Source organism: Histomonas meleagridis, assembly GCF_020186115.1.
Source record: "Histomonas meleagridis strain 2922-C6/04-10x chromosome Unknown contig_122, whole genome shotgun sequence".
NCBI classification, from domain to species: domain Eukaryota; phylum Parabasalia; order Tritrichomonadida; family Dientamoebidae; genus Histomonas; species Histomonas meleagridis.
The window spans coordinates 142,168-165,104 of record NW_027150761.1 but is presented as its reverse complement, the minus strand read 5'-3'; the positions used below and the strand labels follow the sequence as shown (position 1 = coordinate 165,104).

The 22,937-nt window shown below is 26.1% G+C and overlaps 7 protein-coding genes across 7 annotated transcripts; 3 read left to right on the top strand and 4 right to left on the bottom strand.

Moving 5' to 3' along the window:
• Positions 1–5,473: 5,473 nt before the first annotated feature.
• Positions 5,474–6,283, bottom strand: GO595_001242 (uncharacterized protein; the record flags this gene model as incomplete). The annotated part of the gene is made up of 1 exon (XM_067914019.1): positions 5,474–6,283. The coding sequence occupies one exon, from the start codon at positions 6,281–6,283 to the stop codon at positions 5,474–5,476; it is 810 nt and encodes a 269-aa protein (XP_067778625.1).
• A 76-nt stretch (positions 6,284–6,359) lies between these two features.
• GO595_001241 (uncharacterized protein) lies at positions 6,360–6,767 on the top strand (the record flags this gene model as incomplete). The annotated part of the gene is made up of 1 exon (XM_067914018.1): positions 6,360–6,767. The coding sequence occupies one exon, from the start codon at positions 6,360–6,362 to the stop codon at positions 6,765–6,767; it is 408 nt and encodes a 135-aa protein (XP_067778624.1).
• A 5,294-nt stretch (positions 6,768–12,061) lies between these two features.
• GO595_001240 (chromosome transmission fidelity protein 18) lies at positions 12,062–13,861 on the bottom strand (the record flags this gene model as incomplete). The annotated part of the gene is made up of 1 exon (XM_067914017.1): positions 12,062–13,861. One exon carries the CDS (start codon positions 13,859–13,861, stop codon positions 12,062–12,064), a length of 1,800 nt encoding a protein of 599 aa, XP_067778623.1.
• Positions 13,862–14,580: 719 nt separating this feature from the next.
• On the bottom strand, positions 14,581–15,036 carry GO595_001239 (Vesicle transport protein SFT2B; the record flags this gene model as incomplete). Its single annotated transcript, XM_067914016.1, has 1 exon — positions 14,581–15,036. One exon carries the CDS (start codon positions 15,034–15,036, stop codon positions 14,581–14,583), a length of 456 nt encoding a protein of 151 aa, XP_067778622.1.
• A 494-nt stretch (positions 15,037–15,530) lies between these two features.
• On the top strand, positions 15,531–15,962 carry GO595_001238 (polyadenylate-binding protein 2; the record flags this gene model as incomplete). Its single annotated transcript, XM_067914015.1, has 1 exon — positions 15,531–15,962. One exon carries the CDS (start codon positions 15,531–15,533, stop codon positions 15,960–15,962), a length of 432 nt encoding a protein of 143 aa, XP_067778621.1.
• Positions 15,963–16,701: 739 nt separating this feature from the next.
• Positions 16,702–17,448, bottom strand: GO595_001237 (N-terminal Xaa-Pro-Lys N-methyltransferase 1; the record flags this gene model as incomplete). The annotated part of the gene is made up of 1 exon (XM_067914013.1): positions 16,702–17,448. One exon carries the CDS (start codon positions 17,446–17,448, stop codon positions 16,702–16,704), a length of 747 nt encoding a protein of 248 aa, XP_067778620.1.
• Positions 17,449–17,523: 75 nt separating this feature from the next.
• GO595_001236 (P-loop containing nucleoside triphosphate hydrolase protein) lies at positions 17,524–18,879 on the top strand (the record flags this gene model as incomplete). Its single annotated transcript, XM_067914012.1, has 1 exon — positions 17,524–18,879. One exon carries the CDS (start codon positions 17,524–17,526, stop codon positions 18,877–18,879), a length of 1,356 nt encoding a protein of 451 aa, XP_067778619.1.
• Between the last annotated feature and the right edge of the window lie 4,058 nt (positions 18,880–22,937).

Here is a 22,937-nt window from a genome sequence, read left to right as displayed (position 1 = left end):
ATATTAAAAATGGAAAATGAATTTTTCGTTAAAAAAGGTTTTCTTAAAAGAGATTTAATTTCGATATTATTTTTTATAGGTTTCGATATATTTAACTTTATTTTATTAAAATCAATTGTTTTATAATCGAAATAAAATGGATTTTGTCCAATATTTATAAATATACTATCTAAATTATTCACATTAAAAGTTAATATTAAATCAATTTTAGGTAATAATTTATAACTTAACTCATCAACAATTCCATTAATTATAACACAAATATAATTGTTTTTTATTAAAATTCCGATAATATCATTTTTAGTTAATTCGTTTTTAAATTTATATATGAAAAATGAATATAAACGTTGATTAGAACTACATAGTAAAATCGAATCAATATTCGAATCAAATGAAAACTCGATATAAAAATAAGGTAATAAATAAGAAATAGAAGGTAATAAATCAAAAGAAAAAGGTTCAACATATTTACATTTTATAGGTATAGTTAACGATTTAATAGAAACAATTTTATCAGGTAAAAACAAATATTTTGGTGTAGAATAAAAACCGGATAAATTAGAATTAAAATAAGGAAAATTTAAAATCGGAGAAGAATCGAAATTGATATTTTTATTCTTTGTTATTATAATTGGCCTAATATTCGACATAGGTGGTAAAAAGATATCAGTAATTTTAAGTAATTCATTAATATATAAAAAGATTCTCATTCCATCTTTTAAATAACCAATGATAACTTTCGTTATGTTTTCATTCTCAATTAAAGATTTCGAATTATAAGTTATAGTTTTATTATCACATAAAAATAATACTGAATATGATATATTATCTTTCTCACAAAAGCCAAACTCAGTTTTATAATTATTAGTATTATCAATTGTGAAACTATAAATCGATGTTGATATATTAGATATAAATATATCATTAATTTGTTGATAAGAATTATCAATTATTAAATCGTTTTTAATATTTGACATTATATTAAAAAGAGAAATATAATCGAAATCAAATTCATTACTTAATAAGTTCGATAATGAATTTATTACAAAAAATTGATTTTTATTATTATTATTTAATTCTTTTATCAAATTCTTTATGATTAAATTTGTTCCTTTTAAATTTTCAGTAAATATCTTTTGTGGTGAATAATTATATGAATTAATATTTATATAATCAAATGAAGGTATTATATATTCTTCTTTATTATAATCATTTTCGAATTTTATTATATATCGCATTATGTCACATGATTTAATAATCGCTGTTTTGTTTATTAATGGTAAAAATATTTTATCTCCAGGAAAAAATTGTAAATTCGATTTAGATAATATTAATAATGTACCAAGTTGAATATTTATATCATTATCATTAATATTATCAGAAAAATATTTTAATGAATTTTCTGTCAAAAGATTTTTAAAACATTCCGAAAGTGAATAACTAAAAGAAATTCCGCAATCAAATAAAATATTATCATTAACTATTTCTATTTTTTTATTATATTTTTTACCAATTTTCCTTAATACATTTTTATAATGTATTGAATTCTCAAGTTTAATATTAAATTTATTAATCATTAAATTTAAATATTTTATAATATATGGAACATTAAACATCATTAATCTTAAGATTAATTCTAATAAAACGGAATTTTTAATAACATTTTTATTATTATCGATTTCATAAATTCGTTTTATTATTATTAATACTATTGGCAAATCATAATTCAATTTATTGATTTTAGTTTTATTAAGAATTTCAATATGTTTTTCAATAAAATCATTTGGATCATTATAAGCGTTTGGAAATAATAAACCAAATTTTATTATATGTTTTATTAATAATTTCGAATTAATTTCATTTATTTGAATTTTAATGTTCGAAAGTAAATTTAGAAATTCAAACCATTGATTTAAATAATGATCATAATTAATGTTTTCTAATAAATTATAAGCTAAAAATGCTTTATTAGCTGCATGTGAAATCGAATTTAAAGTTAAATTACTTTTATCATTAAAAATATTTTTTATTAATATAAATGAATCATTAATAAATTCTTTTGCAGAATTTGTATTCTTTAATGATTTATATAAAAAATTAATTTCATTATCAGAAATCTCATGTGGTATATAAAATAACATTAATTTAATCAAATTTAATTTTAATTCATTTAATATTTTATAGTTAAAATTTAAATATAAATTAGGAATTGTAATAATTGATAAAATTTCATTTTGTAAATTATAAGAATCAGAAACAATTAAAAGATGATAAATCATTGATAATTGTTGATGATTAAATTCGAAGTTATTGTTAATTAAAATATTCGAATCAAATTTTTTATTAATTAAATTCATTATATCATTAAAATTATTACAATTTAATTCATTTAAAATTATTTCTTTTATTTCATTAATTGTTAATTTTTCATCAAAAAAATGAAATTCATTAAGTTTTAATTTGTTATATATATTATTTATCTCATTTATATTCACATTTTTTATCATTTTTATTAAAAGTTTATAAATACTTCGATAAATATCGAAATAAGAATTCGGTGAAAAATAATTCATTTTAGAAAATATCATAGCTGTAATAATAGCTTTATATCCCCAATCATTAAATGTACCATCACTATGAAACTTAAAACATAAATGTTTTGAATTTGTTTCGATTGGATTTTCTTTCCATTTATTATATTTACCACTTAATTTATTAGTTAATGTTTTAGTACAATCTCTATCAACAAATATTTGTAAGTAATCACAGTTAGTTTCAGTAGATGTCTTAGGATCAAATTTAACATTAATTTTTATTGATAATGGAAAATCATAATGATGACAAAAATCATAATTATTAGGATAAGGATGTGGCGTTTCATCTATTATTTCTTGTATTATAAATGGTTGCTCAGTAGCAATTTTAGAATGTAATATTGAATATTCTTCAAGAGAATTTTTTGGTATTAACGGATACACTTTTTCGATAAACATTTGAAATGCTGGTATCGTCAAAACGAATAAAAAATTTGATTTTATTAAACAATTTTGTAATAATGGTAACATTGTAGACATAATTGAAGTATAAAAATGTGATTTTTTCGGTATAATTTTAATTAATATTATGAATATGATTGAAGAATCCAAAATTTGATCTTTAAATACATAAAATGAAATTGATTTAATTAAAATTTGTATAAAAGAATATTTCGAATGATTAATTTGATTTGTTGCGTAATCGATGAATTTATTTTGATATAAAATTGCGATTAAATGTATATAATTAAAATATTCGAACGTTCTTGTAGCTTCTATAAATAAATTAGGACTTATTAATAATAAAATCTCATTGATATTATCGAAGTTATTTAATGGTTCTTTAGAAAACAAAAACAATGTATGTATGAAAAATATTTTATTATTTTTGGAAACATAATTTTCATTTAAGCTTAAAATCGATTTAATTAATTTAAGTTTTGGTAATATTTCATTACGGAATTGTAACAAATAAATACAAACGATTTGTATCAAATAATTTATATATTCAAATTTCCGATTTTTTAATGATATTTTAATCACTTTATAAATTGGTTTTATTGAATTAATAATAAATTTTTGTTTTAATGATACAAATTTATATGAAAGTCTTGAAAACATTAGCGTAGGTAATATATTCATTATATTAAATATCGAATCATTACTTAATATATTTTTATATGGAAAAAAATAATGAAACAAAAAATTCGGCTGAATTTGATATATATACGAAAGTTCATAATCAGGCAAATCAATGAAATACATCGAAATAGGATCAAAACAAATACAATTCGAATAAAATTGTGGAAATGAAATATCAGAAATTAATTCTCCATTTGTTAAATTAAATTCTCGTATCGATACTGAACTTCTATGTTCGAATTTCGGTGGGTAAAATAATGATAATGAAAATCCATTATAAATCATTGACATTAAATACATCGATGAATTTGGTATAGGTTTATCAAATTGTTCAATTGCTTTAGACTTTAATTCTATTTCTTTTATATATTTTAAATTCATTTCTTTTGTTAATTCATAAAATGTTATTTTTGTCTCTTCAATAATTAATAATTCATTAAAAAAGCCTAAAATTGGACCTTTCGAAATTATTTGTTTCATTTCATTCGAAAAATTCACATCAATTCTTTCAAGTGTTTCTAAATCTAATACTTCAATTTCATCATGGACATTAATCAAAAGAAGTTTCTCATTACAAATTGTTAAACTTTTTATTGTCGCATTAATATAATTTTTGTTTTCCACTTCTATTGATGTAAAATTTGTTCCGTTTTGTCCAGTGCCTATTTTAACGATGCCAAATCGTGGATCGAAAACAAAGACAAAACCATTAAATGCGGCCGATTTTCGTGGGATAATTTCTAAATATGTATTCGGGGGATGAGATTTGGTATCAATAAGTTTGGAAACATAAAATGGTATCGAATCACTTTGTGAAATCACTTTTGAAATTGAAGGATTTTCAATTGAGTTGCTGATCGATTGTAAAATGTGATCAACTGGAATTTGTGGTATATAAGATTTTTTGATACATGAACTTGCTAAGATCATTAGATCATCAATTAGCCCACGCGAACAAAAAAAGTTTAACCAGATATCTGTTAATTCAATTATTGTATTATCGGAGATATCAACGTTTTCCATAAGAGATTGTAATAGAAAAATGACCTGGTTGGAGACATTCGGTATATCATCGGCTCCATTCCATTGGGAATTTTTTAAATGTTTCGATAAAGAAGAAATTATTTGATTACTTCTCATTGAAATTAATTGTAATGATGGAGATATAAATTTTTCCGCAATTTTTGTGGATAGATTTGATATTGGATTTTCTGTTTTTTCAAAATGAATGTAATTTGGATTGATTTGTCTAAAAAACCATGGTAAATTCATTAGAAAAAAATCTCTGGCACAATCTAAATCAAATAAACTATCAACGTCAGTATGATTTTGTTTATTTGAAGACTGAAAAATAAAATTGATCTCATTTGTTGATCCAGTAAAATTAACTCTCATAAAATAATCTATGAGATTTTGCAGTGTGTTTGGAGAATACAATGAACCAATGCCAAATAAAGAAAAGACTTCATTCATATGATATCCTTTATTTAAGGATTGGTGAATTTTTACAAACGGTCTCTCAACGGTTGAAGAAAATTTTTGCACGAATTTCAATTTTCAAGATATTCTACAAATATTGTATGAAAAACTTGGTCCAATAAAAGCTAACTCAAAGGTTTGTTGAATTTTATGACAAGTAAATAATCTTATGCAATGTTAGAATTTCATCAGATAGAAGAAACAGTTTACAAAAATAATGAATTTAAATCATTTGGAAAAATTCCAATAACTTTTCTTATTTCTAGATACAGTATAAAATCAATTTTTAAATATTATGTTTAAAAATTATGTTTAATTTATTCTGGTGGTTGTATTGGTGTAACATCTTTTTTAGCTTTATCAACATTACTTTCGTTTTCATTTGGTTCGTCTGCTTCTTCTTCTTCCTCTTCTTCTTCTTCTCCCTCTCCTTCATTTTCATCTTCTTCTTCTGTAGTTAAAATGTCTTTATTTTCTTCTTGTTCTTTAGCATCTTCTTGTAGTTGTGTAAGCTTTGTATTTAAGTCATCTTTGAAACTTTTCATTAAATCCAATTCTTCTTGTGATGTTGTTTTTTCTTCCTGTTGAGCAATCAATGCTAAACCTTCATTAACAACGTCAATAGCTTTCTTTGGAATTTCTTGCGATTCAAGTGCAATTGCTTCATAAAACAAAAGACTTAATTTAATCCTCCAAGGTGTTTCTGGATTTTCATTTGCTTTTTCATAACCCTTTCTAAAAACTTGTGCCGCTCGTTTAAATTGATTATTGATAAGAGCTACTTGTCCAAGTATATCGTAAGTGTCAAGTAGCCTTTCGAATGGAAATGTACCTGGTTCTGCTGTTTCATATTTTTTCTGTGCAGTAATCATGTAACTAACAATTGTTTCAAGTTCACTTTGATCATATTTTTTATTACTGCTATTTGCACTATCTGCTTGAACTTTTTCAAAAAGAGCAGTAGCGTATCGAACAAGAATATTAATATGTTCGAGAGTCATATCAGGATTTTCTTCTGGATAAGCTCTTGTAAAAAAAGAATCATAGAATTGACAAGCAGATTTCCAGTTTTTATTACGATAAGCCCTTTCGGCTTGTTCTAAAAATGCATCTAAAAGTGTGGTCATGTGTTATTTTGGTTCTGAAGGATTTAAAAAGTTTTTTGTTAAACGTACGCATCGTTCGGCCGAAGTAAAATTAAAAATGGATTCATCAGACTTCGAGGATGAAAGACTAAGACCCAAATTAGTAGCAGAAGAATTGATCAATACAATGATTTCAGATGGAACTTGGGAAAAATTTAGAGTCCAAATAGCGTCTGAACTTAGAATGAATGGAGATTACAAAAAAGTAAAAATGAGAGCACAAGAATTACTAGAAAAAGAAGAAATAAAGCTAATACTGAGAAACCCTAAAACAACAGAAGAAGATGTAGCTCAACATATTGATAAAGCTGGAGGTTATTCTCAATATAGAATATCTTTGGATAGGCTATTAAATCCAAAGGACAACGAAGCAGGAAAAGCCGAGCTTTCAATCGCCAAAGATTTAGAAAAAACAGTAAGCCAATTAGTTGATCTTTATACAAAAAGAATCAATGATGAAGCATAGAGGAATTTAGAATATATTAAATCTCGTGCGTGTCTTAAAATTTTATAAGAGAAATGATGTTCAATAAACTAATAGAAGATTATTGCGTAATCTATGAGGTAACAGAATATAAATATGCGTTCTAAATTAAAGAGCGGGAAAATAATGTTTAAAAATCCATAAAAAATTCATATTTTGCTATATTAGAGAAATTAGAGCAAATATTGTATTTATGTTAAGATATTTTCCTTAATGTTTTAAAATGATTAACGTAGGTTTTTTCCATTTATTTTTCCAGCAAGAATTGGGATAGATCTTATTAATCAAATGATTTCAATACATATTCTTGATGCAAAAATCGTACAAAACAAAAATATCCATTAGAAAGTAGAAGAAGACATTCAGCGAATTAAATCCAATTATTGAATAATTATACAATCAAATAAAAATATTATGTCCTATCAACTTCAGAAGAAATATAAAAAGAATAACATAAAATTTCATTATGCGATGAGAAATATTCCTTTAATAATTATAAAGAACTCTCAAATAATGATTGGAAATTACTTAAGAAATATGTTGGACGAAGGAGTTAATCCAAATGAAATTGTATAAATAATTCAAAATGATGATATAGAAAAACGCCAAGAAACCTCATCCCAAAATGATTTTAATTTTAATCAAATAACTAAACCATCACATTATGAGAGAAGTTCATATAATAATTATCATAATGTTTCATTAATTGATTATACAGCATTATTTTTTTCAGTTAAATGTGTTAAATATTTATGTATGAATGATGCAAATGCAGAAAACACAGGTAAATATGCAATTGCAAGTGAAAATGAAGAAATTATTCAATTATCCAAACAAAATCAATCATCATTTGAAAATACATATAAAGCTGTATTTACTATTTCATCAAAATGTATCTTTAAGTATATTTATGAAAGTAAATACGAAAAAATTCATAATTTAGAAGAATTAGGCAAAAAATGTGTTACATATGATAATTATGAGATATTTTTAGAATAAGAAAGAATGCAAATTCATGATGATATTATTAACGAATCAGCAAAAATTCGAATTTATAACTTGTTAAATATTTTCATGAATTTAAATTCCAAAAATTAACATCTAATTTAATTTCTCTATTTATTGTGATATAAAAATAAATTTCATTTTAAGCCTTCACTATAACAAAATATGTATATTTAACTACGCTTTATTTAAAAACAGTTTTGTTATTTCTTCAAATTTGATATGAGAATGATATTATCCTCTATCAATTTATCTTTAGGAACCAATTTATAATCGATATAACACATTCCAATGTCGCCATTACACAAAATTCTGTGTGCTCTTTCCACAGGTACACCACCAATTACAATATTTGTATCATCTTTTAACAAAGAGAAACAACTAACTTTACCGAAAGTTATCGCACAAATTATTTTATTTTGTGTCAACGCATTTAATTTCGAAACCATTTCTAACAAATTATTTAGCATACATTTCTTAGAAATAATTGCTGAATAAAAAGTTAAAGCACAAGAAATTCTTTTTATGGCATTATTTTTATTTTCGGAAATATTAAATTCTTTTTCAATATCATCAAAATTTTGAAATAAAATTTCAGGGTCTATACTGGTTCTAATTCTAGCCTTAAAATAAATCACTTTCTTATAAAATGGCACTTTAAATTTAGGTGTAATAGATTTATTTAACTCATAATTAAAACTTTCATATTTTGAAGTTTCGGTTACATCGACGATTAAAATCAATTCAATATCGATATCTTTTGAATGATAAACCGAAAATTCGAATTTTTTATTTTCGAAATTTTGGTTAAATATTCGATTAAAATCTTGTCCTATTAATTGGAATGGATATAAATTTGTAAATTGAGCCACCAGCAAGTTACAAGAGAGTATAATTCTTGTTTGTTCAGTCTGATTATTTCTACAAATAACAGATGGCAACGGGATTATATTTAAAAAATCGTCTTTTTTAATTGGTAAAATATCCAAAATTTTCGGAACTAATTGAAAGTTATATTTTATAGCTCTTCTTAATAATATATTTGCGCCATAATACCAAATTTTCTTTTTATTATGGAAATAGATATAACTTATAAACAAAAAAACTAATCCGAAAACTATAGTTATATTTCCGACCCAATAAACGAAAGAAATTTCTTGTAATGAATTTGTATTATTAATAATATAATTCTCAATAGAAGTAATATTTAAGATCGACAAATATCGATTATATATATATCGTGTAAAAAAGAAAGAAATCGAATCGAAACTTGTTATACTTTTAGCGAAACTACAAAAGTTATAAATATTTGTTGATATTGATTCTTGATTAGTTTCGGAGAAATTCGGCAATTGAATTGGATCCAAATATTTATTAATTTTTTGTAACTTTTTGATTTCATTTAATATTATATATAAAGAATTACAATTTTCGTGAATTAAATCCGAATAATGTATTAAATTTGGATGATTATCTGCAACAATAATTGTTATTCCCATAATTTCTTTAATTTTAATGGCTAACTCACATATTTTATACGTGTTTAATGTTAAGTCATGGATTGAAAATTGATAATTTTCTTTCCATATAAAATATATGATACATATCAAAAAAATTAAAATCAAATTTAAAATATATAATAAATATTGATTCATAAATCCTAAATTCGTTTGAATTTTTTCTTTCCGCATTTTAGTTTTCGTCGAAAATGAATTAAATTTAATTGCTTCAAGTAATTTATGATTATAATCTTTATCATAAAATTTAATCACAATTCCTAATAAAATTGTAAGTATTATAACATTAACAAAAAATATTATAAAAATTTTAACCCATTTATTATCTTCTCTATAGTTACTTATATCATTTATCTCATTTCTAGATAAATTTAATAAAGCATTCACATAATTATTTAAATATTTCACATATTTTATTATACTTTCATCCTTTAAATTAGTCGTTAATTGATATTTCGTAAAAAATAAATAAGATAAAGGATATGTATTATTAAGAATAGATAAATCAACAGTAAAATCAAAGTTATAATCAACTGTCGATATTTTATTTGTCCAATAAGTGTTTAATTCATGTGTACTAATATTTAAAAATGTTTCCAATGATGTTATAGTTATTGATGGATATGTTACAATATTATCAAGTTGTGATAAATATGAATGAACTAAAAGTAATCCAGATATTGAATATTTTGTTGATTTCATGAATTTATTATATAAAATAAATGAATTTTGATTAGAAAATGCTCCAAATAATAATAAATAAAACAAAATTAAAAGAAACAAAAATAAAAAATAATAAAAAACAGGTCGTATTAACTTACGAAAAAGATCTTTTATAAACTTATCCAAAAAAGAAGATTTATGTTTTGTATTAGTATTAGTTGAATCATTTAACATAAACTCAAAAATTGTTCCTTTCGAATTACCAATTAGTTTATAAGGATCTTTTTTAGTTAAAAAAGTTGAAGAACAAATCATATCATTAAAATAATAATTACATATCTTTTGTATCGATGAACATCTTCTATATAAATTCGAATAATTTTCGATTTCCCAAGTTAAGTTATGGAAATATTTACCGATTTCATATAAACTTAATTGATATTCATGTTTCTTCCAATATATTTCTATGAATTCAGCAGCGGCGTATAATTTTTGTTGTATTAATTCTTTAATATTTTGTTCATCATTTATTAAATTAGTATTCTTATATATATAAACTTGATATGCTAATAAATTTAATGATAAATTATCAATTGTACTAAATGATGTATTATCAACAACAAATTCATTAAGTGGATACTTTAAAATTAAACAAACTTTGGTAATATCGGCTAATAAAGAAGGAGAAAATCGATTTTGTAATATCCAATTTAAAAATCCTTTTTCTTTTATTAACATATTCGAATTACAGATGGAATATCGAAAACATGTTAATGCATCATATGAATCTCTAATCAAATTTATCTTAATTTCATCATTTTTGATGAACTTCTTTGGTATACTTGTTATAAACATTGATAAAGCTGAATTAAAAAAGACAATGAAAAACGCAAAAATATAATTAATTGGAAAACTAGATTCAGTAAAATAATTTATACTTGTCGATATCCCAAAAAATAATATATCAAAGCCAAGTTTACAATGAAAAAAAATCCCAATTCGATATATAAAAATTGGATTTTTAATGTTACGATATACCCAAAAAATTCCATAAAAGATAGAAAAAAAAGACACAACTAATATGGAATATGAATTTTTATAGACATTAGACATGGATAAGATAAAAATATAAAACATATCAAGTAAATTAAATGGAGGATTCCAAAATGAAAATGATCCTGGTCGAATGATAACTGAAAAATAGGTTCCATATTTATACGCAAAATGATTAAACATTAAACATATATATAAAATAACAATTCCCAATAAAACAAATGTATGATATGATATAAAGGTAAAATCATCAATTCGTGACATAAAATTAATGCCAAGAAGTTTGCCAAGAATGATGGTAAAATAAAGAGGTACATAAAATAATGTTATGTGTAAGTATGTGGCTTGAAAAGTACTAAGTTTTCTTGATTTAAAAAAATGTGTAAAAAGTATCCACTGTGATATAACTATAAAAGCAGTTAAAACAAGAAATGTTAAGGTTGTTTGGGCAAAAATACCACGAAACATTGAGAATTGTTCATTGTCAATTTTTGAATTCGTGTTATAATCAATATCAAAAAAATTAATCGGAAGAGAAAAATGCAAAAGTGAGAAAGAAGCTAAGATGAAAAAGAAAAGCCATAGAAAAAAATCTGATACTTGCCCTATTTTTGAATAACCTATAATGTATTGAAGAAAAGAGCAATATTGTTCTGAATTAAGGAGGCGTGATGAATTTGATTTGTTCATTATTGAGTCTAGCACCATTTCTAAGTTTAATGATGATTTGCGCTTTTCTTTCCGCATTTTTTCCCCTCGTGAAAACGTTAATTTTGAACAACGATCGAAAGCAATTCAAAAATTTTCTATATGTTTGAAAGTTTTTTTCAAATTTCCGAAGATATCATCTAATTTTATCAAAAACTGAAAATTTTCAACACCATTATTAAAAATAATATTATTAAATTATTATAATAATTGTTAAAATGTATTACATTTTTAATTCATTGTTCATATCGGTAAATATTGGGAAGAAAATATTTAAAATCAATTAAATTAAATTTCATACATTATTTTAATCAATTAAAATAAAGAAAATTAAATAATGTTCTTTTTTAATATTCTTTCCAAATACACTTTTCTTCTAACAGCATTAGTGAAGCCCTCATTATACTTATAAATGATAGTTGGCCTTTCTTCCACTTGTGTCTTTTGAGTTGTTATTTCTTGCCCCCAAAAGTCCTTTACAGTTGATTTCTTATTTTGTTGACTCTTTAATTTGTCGGAAATTCTTTTACCGCCGAAACTTTGTTGAGATATAATTTGATCTTTATCCAATTCCCTTTGCATCATTTCTCTAAACTTCGACAAACCTAACAACGAATTCTTATTAAAACATAACAATTGATCAATATCCGGTTCGGAAACATAATGACCGAAATTATTTTTCTTATAATTAATCTTTATCATTTTATGGAATTGTATAAATCTTTCTCTTAGTTTATCCATTGTAACCGAATTTAACATATGAACTAATTGTGGATCCGGATTTAGATAACATTGGATAAGTTGTATGTTTTCCCTTAGTTTCGGATTATGTGAAAGAAGTTTCATGTTCTTATGAATCATAGCTTCTTTCCCAAGTGAATCCGAAGGGAAAAAGAGTTGTTGTTTAGCAGGATGACTTGTACCAATTTTCGGTACTGATGCTAAACCTAATGATGATAATTCACCATGAACTATGTCACTATAACATAACCCATCAAGGACTTCTAAATATCGATGTCCTGTTGGATCATTATGTTTAACATGTTCAATGTTCTCTAATATTCCGGTGGAAATAAGATTATTATTACCAAATGTTTCTAGAATATTAAGAGACTCATCAAGATGCGTACTAGTTAAAAATAATGAACTCCATACATCAAATGGCCCAAGTGTCGAATTCTTTAATCCAACAGGCATTAGATGTACAAGCTCTGATGTAATAGGTTGTTTTAATGCTAAAAATTGTAATGTATTAAGTGCTGTTCGCATATCAAATCGAGAAAGTTCAGCAATATCAGCAATGGCTTGCGGAGTATACTTAAGATTTTCGTTTTCCGCAATTTTCTTGAGTCGGGTAATGAATTTGTCAGATGGCGGTGGCGGCATTTTGACAATTGTCGAATGATTTCGAAGGTCGCGAATAGATGGGGAATATGCATCATTGACAACAACTATAACAGGGACATTAGTTTTGTTTAAAATGGCTTTGATGACAGAATCCGTGATTGTTCCAATTCCATCCATCTCTTCAACAACAAAAAGTGATCGTGTACATTCACTAAATACAGGTTTGAAGTTAAGCCCATTTTGTAAAAGAATTTGGTTGCGTTCTTCTTTGACATCATCACTTGCATTTATTTCAACAATGTGATATCGACAATATGAAGCAACAACACGGATAAGAGTTGACTTACCACAACCTGGAGGACCAGAAAGTAAAAGAATATGTGATGATTCAACTGATGGTTCATCATTATTTTTGGCATTCCTTCTCTTTCTGCCTTTTTTTGTTGGCTTTGGAACTGTACGCTTTTGGAAACAGCGGAGCCAGTTAAGGACTTGCTTATTGACTTTTTCATGGCTAATAAGATCAGAATATGATTTTGCATAATACTTATCAACATATGGAATATCAGAGATTTTATCTATATTTATTTCATCAAATGGTGGGTTGTTAACCCAAGTAACATCATAGTGAGAAAGTCTTTCAAAATATGGTGGAAGGGAATCATATTTTGGAATTATAATTGATTTTCCCGAAAAAGTTGTGGCTCTAATTGAATTTAAAAGATATGTTTTTCTTTTTGGCGGCTCTTCTTCTTGATAATCATCAAACTCGCCATGGTTCATTTGGTTGTTTAATCGTGTACGTTAACTAATTCTTGTCAGTTTTCTATTTATGAACCAGCAAGCTATTGCTCTCTGATTTGTCTTTTACCAAAAATCTTTGCGTTTTTTCTCAAGACTTATACGAACATAACACTAAATACAAATATTTTATTCATCAAATAATTATTAAAAACGTATTTTATTCTAATTGAATTTGTATGTAATCAAAATTAGTGAAAAGTTTCTGTAAGGTCCATTTGCTATAATTTAGAGAAAAAAATGAATTAATTTGATCAATTGGAACCTTATTTAAAATTCGAAATTACCATAACGCTGGAAGTGATGCCGTTGAAGGTGCTTCTTGCTTGCTTATGTTCAATGATGGATTTAAAATGTATGAAATCATTGGACTTATATTTGATCGAGAAATTTCTTCTGGTTTTTCTATTGCCTCTCTTATTTTTATTGTTGTTTGGTAATCACCTGTTAGGATAATTGGTGTAGAAGGATCGAATCTTGCAGAACCTTCAGACATATGTTTTAGGGCAGTCCAAAACCGTTAAAAAGTCGAGTAAACTTATCAATACAAAATTTTGTTCAGTGACTTGGCATCCACTCGATCTGCAGCACCGATAATTTGCTTTATCATTCGCATGTTTAAAAAGGATATACAATTTGTATGTAGAGTTCAATGTTTTGATTAAAAAAAAAAAAATAAAAACATAATTGATTAAAATATTTTAGCATTTGAATATCTTCGAAACAAACGCTTTAAATGCTGTCCACCCAACAGTATTTAAGGTAAGCATGAAGAAGAATAAGGCGAAAACTTCAACAATAACAAAGATAACAGCCAATGCAGTGGACTTAACAGCAAAAGCAGAAATGAAAACCATGACAATTGCACCTACAAGAACAATTGATGAAACAAGATGAGCCATTTCTTTTAATTTTTGGAAATGTTTCTTTGGACCAGCAATGAAAAAGCTTCCACCAACTGATGCAACAATACCTAGAGTATAAACTACTGCGAATATAGCTAAATCTCCAGATGAGAAGCTTATGAATGAAAGGAAAGAGAAAAGAATACCTACCGCACTGCAAATTACGCCGGCTATAACTCTTGTCTTAAATGAAAGATCGCAACATCCTTCATCATCATTGTCGCCGGTGAGAGCCATTCCAAGGGTTGACATTTTCCTATGTCACTTTTAATTCAATTCAATATGGTTATAACTTTTTTCAGTAAGAACCGTTGAAAACAACAAAAGTACGAGAAACTAAAGGAAAAAATGCTTATTGCAGATCACATTTTTCTACTTTCCTCATAATGTGTATTCTAAATTTTGTTTTGTGATGTCTGAAATAATCAAAATTATAATTTTTTATCGAGATGGATTAAGTTTTATTAAGGACCTAATAAAATAAAAACAATGTTAAAATATACAAATTATGAAGAAAAAAACAATGGGTTCTTATACATCTAAAGTTTTAAATTTATGATTTAATTAATTTTTAAAAATCTATTTTAATTTCCTTTTATTTTTTGGCTTTATTTTAGCTACCATGTAATATCCATTAAATTTATTCTATCAGTAATTAGAAAATATTTACATAACCGAGAAGTCAGAAAGTATGTGCACATGTTTGCTTTGGCTCGCTTAACGTACTCAGAAAGTGACAATTTCTAATGAGCAAAGAAATACAGACAATTAAAGCAAGGATTGAGGAGATCTCCAAAAAAATAGAAGAAGAAAAGGCTAATGAAGAGCAGGACCAAGAGAATTCAATAGAACCAGCGCCTGATAATAATAATAATAATAATAAGTCGGATGATTGTTCAATTTGGGTTGGAAATGTTGACTGGTCCGTAAAGAAGGAAACTTTAGAAGAATTTTTTGGATGCTGTGGAAAAATAAAAAGATGTACAATTCCAAGCGATCATTGGACACACAAACCTAAGGGTTATGCATACATTGAATTTGAAGAAAAAGGTGCTGTTCAAAACGCTCTTTCATTTGATGGCCACTTATTAAGTGGAAGAAATATTAAAGTTACACAAAAGAAAGAAATTCCACACGTGCGTTCAGTCCGTAGGAGGCGTGCTTTCCGCAGGCAGTAACTTATATTATAACCCCTAAAAAAATACAATTTTTTTTTCCTCTTGCAATCACTTTTTGAATAAAAACGGTTTTGAGTGTCCGACCAATTCCTAACTTACCCGTTGAGGATGGATGCTTCCTATTACTCCTATAGAAGTTAGGTACAATAAGCCTGAACTGAGATCTTAGATGTGTGGTCGAAAGGGAGGCGATGGCTTACATAATTTTAAATTACTTGGTTGATTTAGAAAGCATTGCATTAATGCTTTTACTAGCATCTCTGGTAATTACCAGCGTATAAAATTTTGGGTGCACTCACATTAGTTTAATTATTTGATTTTGTGAATGAATCAATTCATTAATTCTTAAATCCTTCATACTAATTCATACTTGAAATGTTATAGTGTATAGATTTTAAGGTCTTATAAACCAATAGCAAAACATTGCAACATATGTTCTAATACATATCATGATCTAAATCATTATTTTCATAAAATAATTTCTTAAATATCATGTGATATTGCGCTGAAAGTCCACATGTGTAAATTGTATTTTTTTCATCAGTAGTTTTTTGGTGTTTTTGTTGAAGCTTGTGCTACTTTACACTTTTCTGTAAATAATAGAATCGAGAAAATAAAATTTTATCACACTGTTAAGAAGGCAATGAATCGATTCACCCAAAAAAACCCTTTCGATTTAAACAATTTTATTGTCTAAACAAAGCATATTTAGAGAAAATGGTTTGCCCTTAGTGACAGTTTACTTTAGAACAAATGTATAAAGAGGTAAGAGTTCCTCATTCCATCCTGGTTGCTTTCGCGCTTCAACTAATCGCAATTCTGCCTTCTCAAACAACTCCAAGTAATGAACGTAAGCTCTGCAGATACCTCTATCTTCTTCATAGAATGTTGCAGCCTCCTTTTTCTCTTTTAAGTCTTTACTAGTAATGTTGTCTTTCACAAATATATATCCGTTTGGCTTTAAATGATTTTTACATCTCACTAAAAATGAGATGGCATCATCATCAGTTAAATACATAATAGCCCATTGGACCCAAAAGGCATCGTATTGACAATCAGGGGTCCAGTCTTGAATGCCAGATACAAATGTGCGGATTTTAACTTTATCATCTTTCATAATCTCGGTGGCTTTTTCTAAAAATGATCCAACTGGATCAATTAAGTCAATGCTGGTGAAGTATTCGCAAAGGGCATAATGAGAAACTCGTCCAATGCCTGCACCACAGTCAGCAATGTTTTCATTTCCCATTTTTTGAAGTTTTGATTTTTGTGGTGGATTTTGGTATTTCGCGATTGTTTCCATGGTGTCATAAATATCTATACCTGAAAGATCCTTATAGCCACCAAGCATTCCATTATCATTTTGTTCTTGTTTTGACCAATAATCAGTGGAAACGTTGTACCAATTATTTGCATATGTCTTAAAAACATCATCAGGATTTGCAAATTGAGCTTCTGCTTCACCACTCGAACTTTCAGTTTCCATGTGGCTAATAAACGTTCGTCGATAATTCAATACTTTATTTGAAAATTTTTTCGGTTAATTTTTGCTCGACCACAAATGAAAAGAAGACCAGAAAAGAAAAAACAACACAAATGTATTGAAAATCGAAAAAAAATAAGAAAAGACCCTGATTTTGCTTCTCTTCAAAGGGCCAAAGAAAGGCTTGAAAAACGTCAAAAAAATCGAAATCTAGATTTACATCAACAAAACAAATATGATAGATATTCTGAAATAAGAAAGGCTTTAAACGAAAACCCAGAAACAGCAGTTGTTGAACAATCTGCTGCTCATGAAGCTTATCGTACAAAGTATTTTAGTCAATTCAAGAAAGTTGTTGATTTATCGGATGTCTTATTAGAAGTTTTAGACATTCGTGATCCAATGGGATGTCGTTCACCAAAGCTTGAAGATTACATTCTCAAGCGTGGAAAACGAATTGTACTTGTTTTAAACAAAGCAGATCTTGTTCCTGTCGAAGTTGCCAACCAATGGCTCAATTTTCTTCGCCGTGAATTTCCAACAGTTCTTTTTAAGAGTTCGAATAATCCCACTAAAGCAAATTATGTACCATTACACAACGGTAAATGGAGGTCTTCTGATTGTTTTGGTGTTAACGAACTTATCATTCTGTTGAACAAATATTCCGGAGGAACACATATTGTTGCAGGAATTATTGGATCACCAAATGTTGGTAAATCCTCTGTTATCAACAGTCTTTCCCGTCGTCCAGCAGCTGGTGTTGGTTCTACTCCCGGCTTTACTAAAGTGATGCAAGAAATTGATGTAACCAACAAAATCAAAATCCTTGATTGTCCAGGTGTAATAACATCATCAAATTCCGATGTCACTCCCTCAATGGTACTTCGTAACTCTATCAAAATCGAACTTCTCGAAGACCCAATAAAGCCGGTATCGTTCATCATTGAAAAAGTTCCAAAAGAGCAGTTGGTCGATCTCTATGGAATTGGCACTTTTGCCGATGCGGATGACTTCCTCAGACAACTTGCTATAAAGCGTGGAAAGCTGTACAAAGGAGGAGAACCTGACCTTGATGCTATGGCTCGTATGGTTTTAGACGATTGGAATAAGGGACATATCAGATATTTTACAATTCCTCCACCTGTTGATGAAACAATTGCAGAATCTACGGAACTTATCACACCTAACGGAGAAGTATATAACATTGGAAGACAAATTAATTTGACTGAAGAAGATTTCCGAAACTTCCAGATTCAACATGTCTTCCAAGTGGTAAAGAAGACAAGGAAAGAAGAAAGAATAGAAGAAGGCAGTGATAGTGAAGGAATGGATGAAGAACCTAAGCAAGCAAATGTTGAACTGCCAGTTGAACAGAAGGAGGAACTTGATCAACTTGCACAAGAGTTCCAAGGAATATCTTTCGTTGGATTGTGATTATTTTAGGTTATAAATAAATGATTTAACTAATTATATTGAAAGATACAAATTAAAAATTTGACTCAAAAAAAATTCTTTTAATGAAAATTTAAATCAAAAATCATGTAAAAAATTTCTGGAAAAAAATGAAATATAATCTGAAACACTTTTAGTAAATTCAAAAAAATCATAACAGATCTCCTCTAATTGAAAGCTCGCGTGCATCGCGGCATAGATTGCATGGATAACAAAAAGTAAATCCAATGCAATCATTAACTTCGTCTGGTTCTATATTATACTTGATCCGAATTAGTCGTCTTGTCCAAAATGGACTTGGTGAACAAAAGCAATCTGACGTTAAAAATGAAATATACAAATGCATCTGTAATCTTCATTCACTGATGTTAAAAAATAAATATACTTAATGAAGCCATTGTACGACCTGCAAGACAGCATGGGCAAAATAAGCCTCCTTTTGGTTAAAATAAAAACAAACGCATGCAAATTCCCATATCACTAAAGCAATCAAAAGCTGATGTTGAATATTTTTCGCTCATGTTTTGGATAACAAATTAGTTATCGTTATTTAGGGGGACCCAATGATGTTGGTTTCAGAAATTAAGCATTGAATAAGTGAACGTAGTGCATGTTGAAAAAACAATTTCACTAATATGATGTTTTACAAACGTATGGAAATTTTTAATGGGTAATACAGTCCTGTTAATGTGCACAGCTGATAGGGAAATTGACAAGCAATTGAATAATAAACAATTGTTTTATATTCAATTTTTGAATTCTAGAAAAGGGGTAAAAAAAAAAAAAATAAGTACTTTTTACTTTAGACTTTTGTACTTTGAAAGTAAATCAGCATCCCAAACATAACCTTTCTCAGTTGCTATCATAAGAGCTGTTTTAAATCGTTTCAATAATTTCCAAATTTTATTTTGAAAAGTAAAATGACTAAAATCAATATTAAGAAAAACAAATAATCATTTTTAGCATTGACATCAATTCCTTTTTGTTCAAGAAGCAATTTTATAGCATACGTGTTATCCTCTTCAGAGGCAATCATAAGTGCTGTTCTAATAAATAATGAAAGATTCCAAATTTGATTTTGAAATATAAAACTTATAAAATAAATCTTAAATAAAATTCATTAATATCTTTAGAATTTACATCAATTCCTTTTTGTTCAAGAAGTATCTTAAGCGTATCTCTGCAATTCTCAAATACTGCAAATATTAACGCTGTATAAAATATTTTAAATGATTTCCAAATATTATATTTAAATATAAAATTATAGGAAATAATATTAAATAAATCATATGTATATCTTTAGCATTGATATCAATGCCTTTTTGTTTAAGAAGTAATTGAAGCATATCTGACCTTATGTGCCAAGCTACTTTCATAAGTGTTGTTCTAAATGTAATAGATGTTTTCCAAAAATTGTTTTAATATGCCAAATTCTAAAAACAAATATTATATAAAACAAATATATATCCCTAGCATTAATATCAATTCCATCTTGTTCAAGAAGTAACTGAAATAAACTGATATTATTATCATAAATATCATTTGAAGATGCATACATAAGTGCTGTTTCAAATAATTTAAATAATTTCCAAATAAAATATCAAAAATTGAAATAAATTATATAAATTTTAAAAAAATTATACAATTATCTTTAGCATTGATATCAATTCCTTCTTGTTTAAGAAGTAATTTAACCATTTCTGTATAACCATTATAAGATGCCCAAATAGGTGCTGTTTTAAATAATTTCAATAATTTTCAAATATTATTTTGAAATATCAAATCATTAAAATAAACCCAAAATAAAACAAACAAATATCTTTAGCATTAATATCAATTCCTTCTTGTTCTAGAAGTAATTTAACTATTTCTGTACGACCATAATAAGATGCCAAAATAAGTGCTGTATTAAATAATTTAAATAATTACCAAATATTATTTTAAAATTTGAAATTATTAAAATAAATATTAAATAAAACAAATAAATTTTATCTTTAGCATTAATATCAATTCCTTCTTGTTTAAGAAGTAATTTAACCATTTCTGTATAACCATTATAAGATGCCCAAATAGGTGCTGTTTTAAATAATTTCAATAATTTTCAAATATTATTTTGAAATATCAAATCATTAAAATAAACCCAAAATAAAACAAACAAATATCTTTAGCATTAATATCAATTCCTTCTTGTTCTAGAAGTAATTTAACTATTTCTGTACGACCATAATAAGATGCCAAAATAAGTGCTGTTTCAAATAATTTAAATAATTTCCAAATATTATTTTGGAATTTCAAATTATTAAAATAAATATCAAATAAAACAAATAAATATTTTTAGCATTAATATCAATTCCTTCTTGTTCAAGAAGTAATTGAACGATTTCTGTATGACCATTTTTAGACGCATATATAAGTGCTGTATTATATAATTTAAATAATTTCCAAATATTATTTTGAAATACAAAATTATTCATATAAAATTTTATATAAAATGAATATATACTTTGATTTACAATTTCATTACCATTTTTTAGAAGAAAAAATTTAACAATTTCAATATTTCCTTTTTCAGCGCATGAAATAAATGGTGTTTCAAATATTTTTAATAATTTCGAAATAATATTTTAAAATTTTGAAAACCTAAATTCAACTTTTAATAAAATATATAATCATTTTTAATATTTATATTTATTTCTTTTTTCTCATATAAAAAGTTAAATATTTCAAAGTTTGTGGGTTCTGTAACTAAAAAAATATAAAATTATTAATTCTTTCAGAAAAAAATTCAACAATTTTGTTTTCATAAAGATATTTAAATATATCATTTCTATGAAATTGGATTGCTGTTTCATATGCTTTTTGAAAAGATGAATGATTTTGTTCACATAAATGAATGATTTCTTCATTTCCACCTGCAATTGCATATTTACCTGTATTTTTAACATTTGCACCATTCATAAGTAAATATTTAAAACATTTAATTGATCCAAAAAATGCTGCATAATCAATTAATGTAACATTCTTTTGATTAATAAACGAACATCTTTCATAAAGTGATGGTTCAATTATTTGATTAAAATCAAAATTTGTTTGTGATGATATTTCTTGAAATTTTTCGATTTCATCATTTCGAATTATTTTTGCAATTTCATTTGGATTAACTCCTTCGGCAACATATTTCTTATGTAATTCCCAATCATTCTTTGAAAGTTCTTTATAATTATTAAAGAAATAGTTCTCAAATGGAATTTCATGTCCTCTTTTTGGTTTATTCGGTATGTAATGTGCGAAATAAAAAGTAAGTTTGTTTCTAACTGAACTCGATGAAATTATATTTAATTTAATCATTTTTTCTAAAAGAAAATTTGATTCTTGTGATTTTAATCCAAGAATATAATGTACAAACCTTTCAAATATTTTGTGATTTGTTGTTTCTTCAAATTCTTTTATAAATCTTAAATAAAGTTGATAATCTTGCATTTGTGTTAGAAAAGCAAAATATATAAGGCGACAAAGAGTTAGCATCGAGTAAGGTGAAAAGTCATCATGAATAAGATATTTAATTGATGTAATTGTTTGAGCAAAATTATCTTTGTTTAAATTATAAATAATTTCTTCTAGTTTCTGGATTGTTTTCATGTACTCGACACAAGATAAAAGTCTTGAAGATTTTTTTTTCTTTTTATTGTTTATTTTTTCTTTTCTACGATGATTTCTCATCCGATTTGTTTTCTGATTTTTTGTATTCAAAAGTACTTTTGAATCATCACTTGACTTCTTCCACAGAATTTCACATCATGTACATTTTTTTGTTAAAAAAAATTCTTCTTCAATTGAATAAGTAAACTAATTTACAGCAATATTTTTTGTACAACGTTTTTTAATTTCACAGTTCGTATATAATTTCACCATCTCTGCACATCATGTTGAAAAAGTTTAGATATGAAACTGTTATCATCAAAAAGCATTATAAACTGTTTTCCACAGAAAAAGCTCATCGTCATTCGGAAATTTCTATCGTTTGTCTAACGATCATTGGT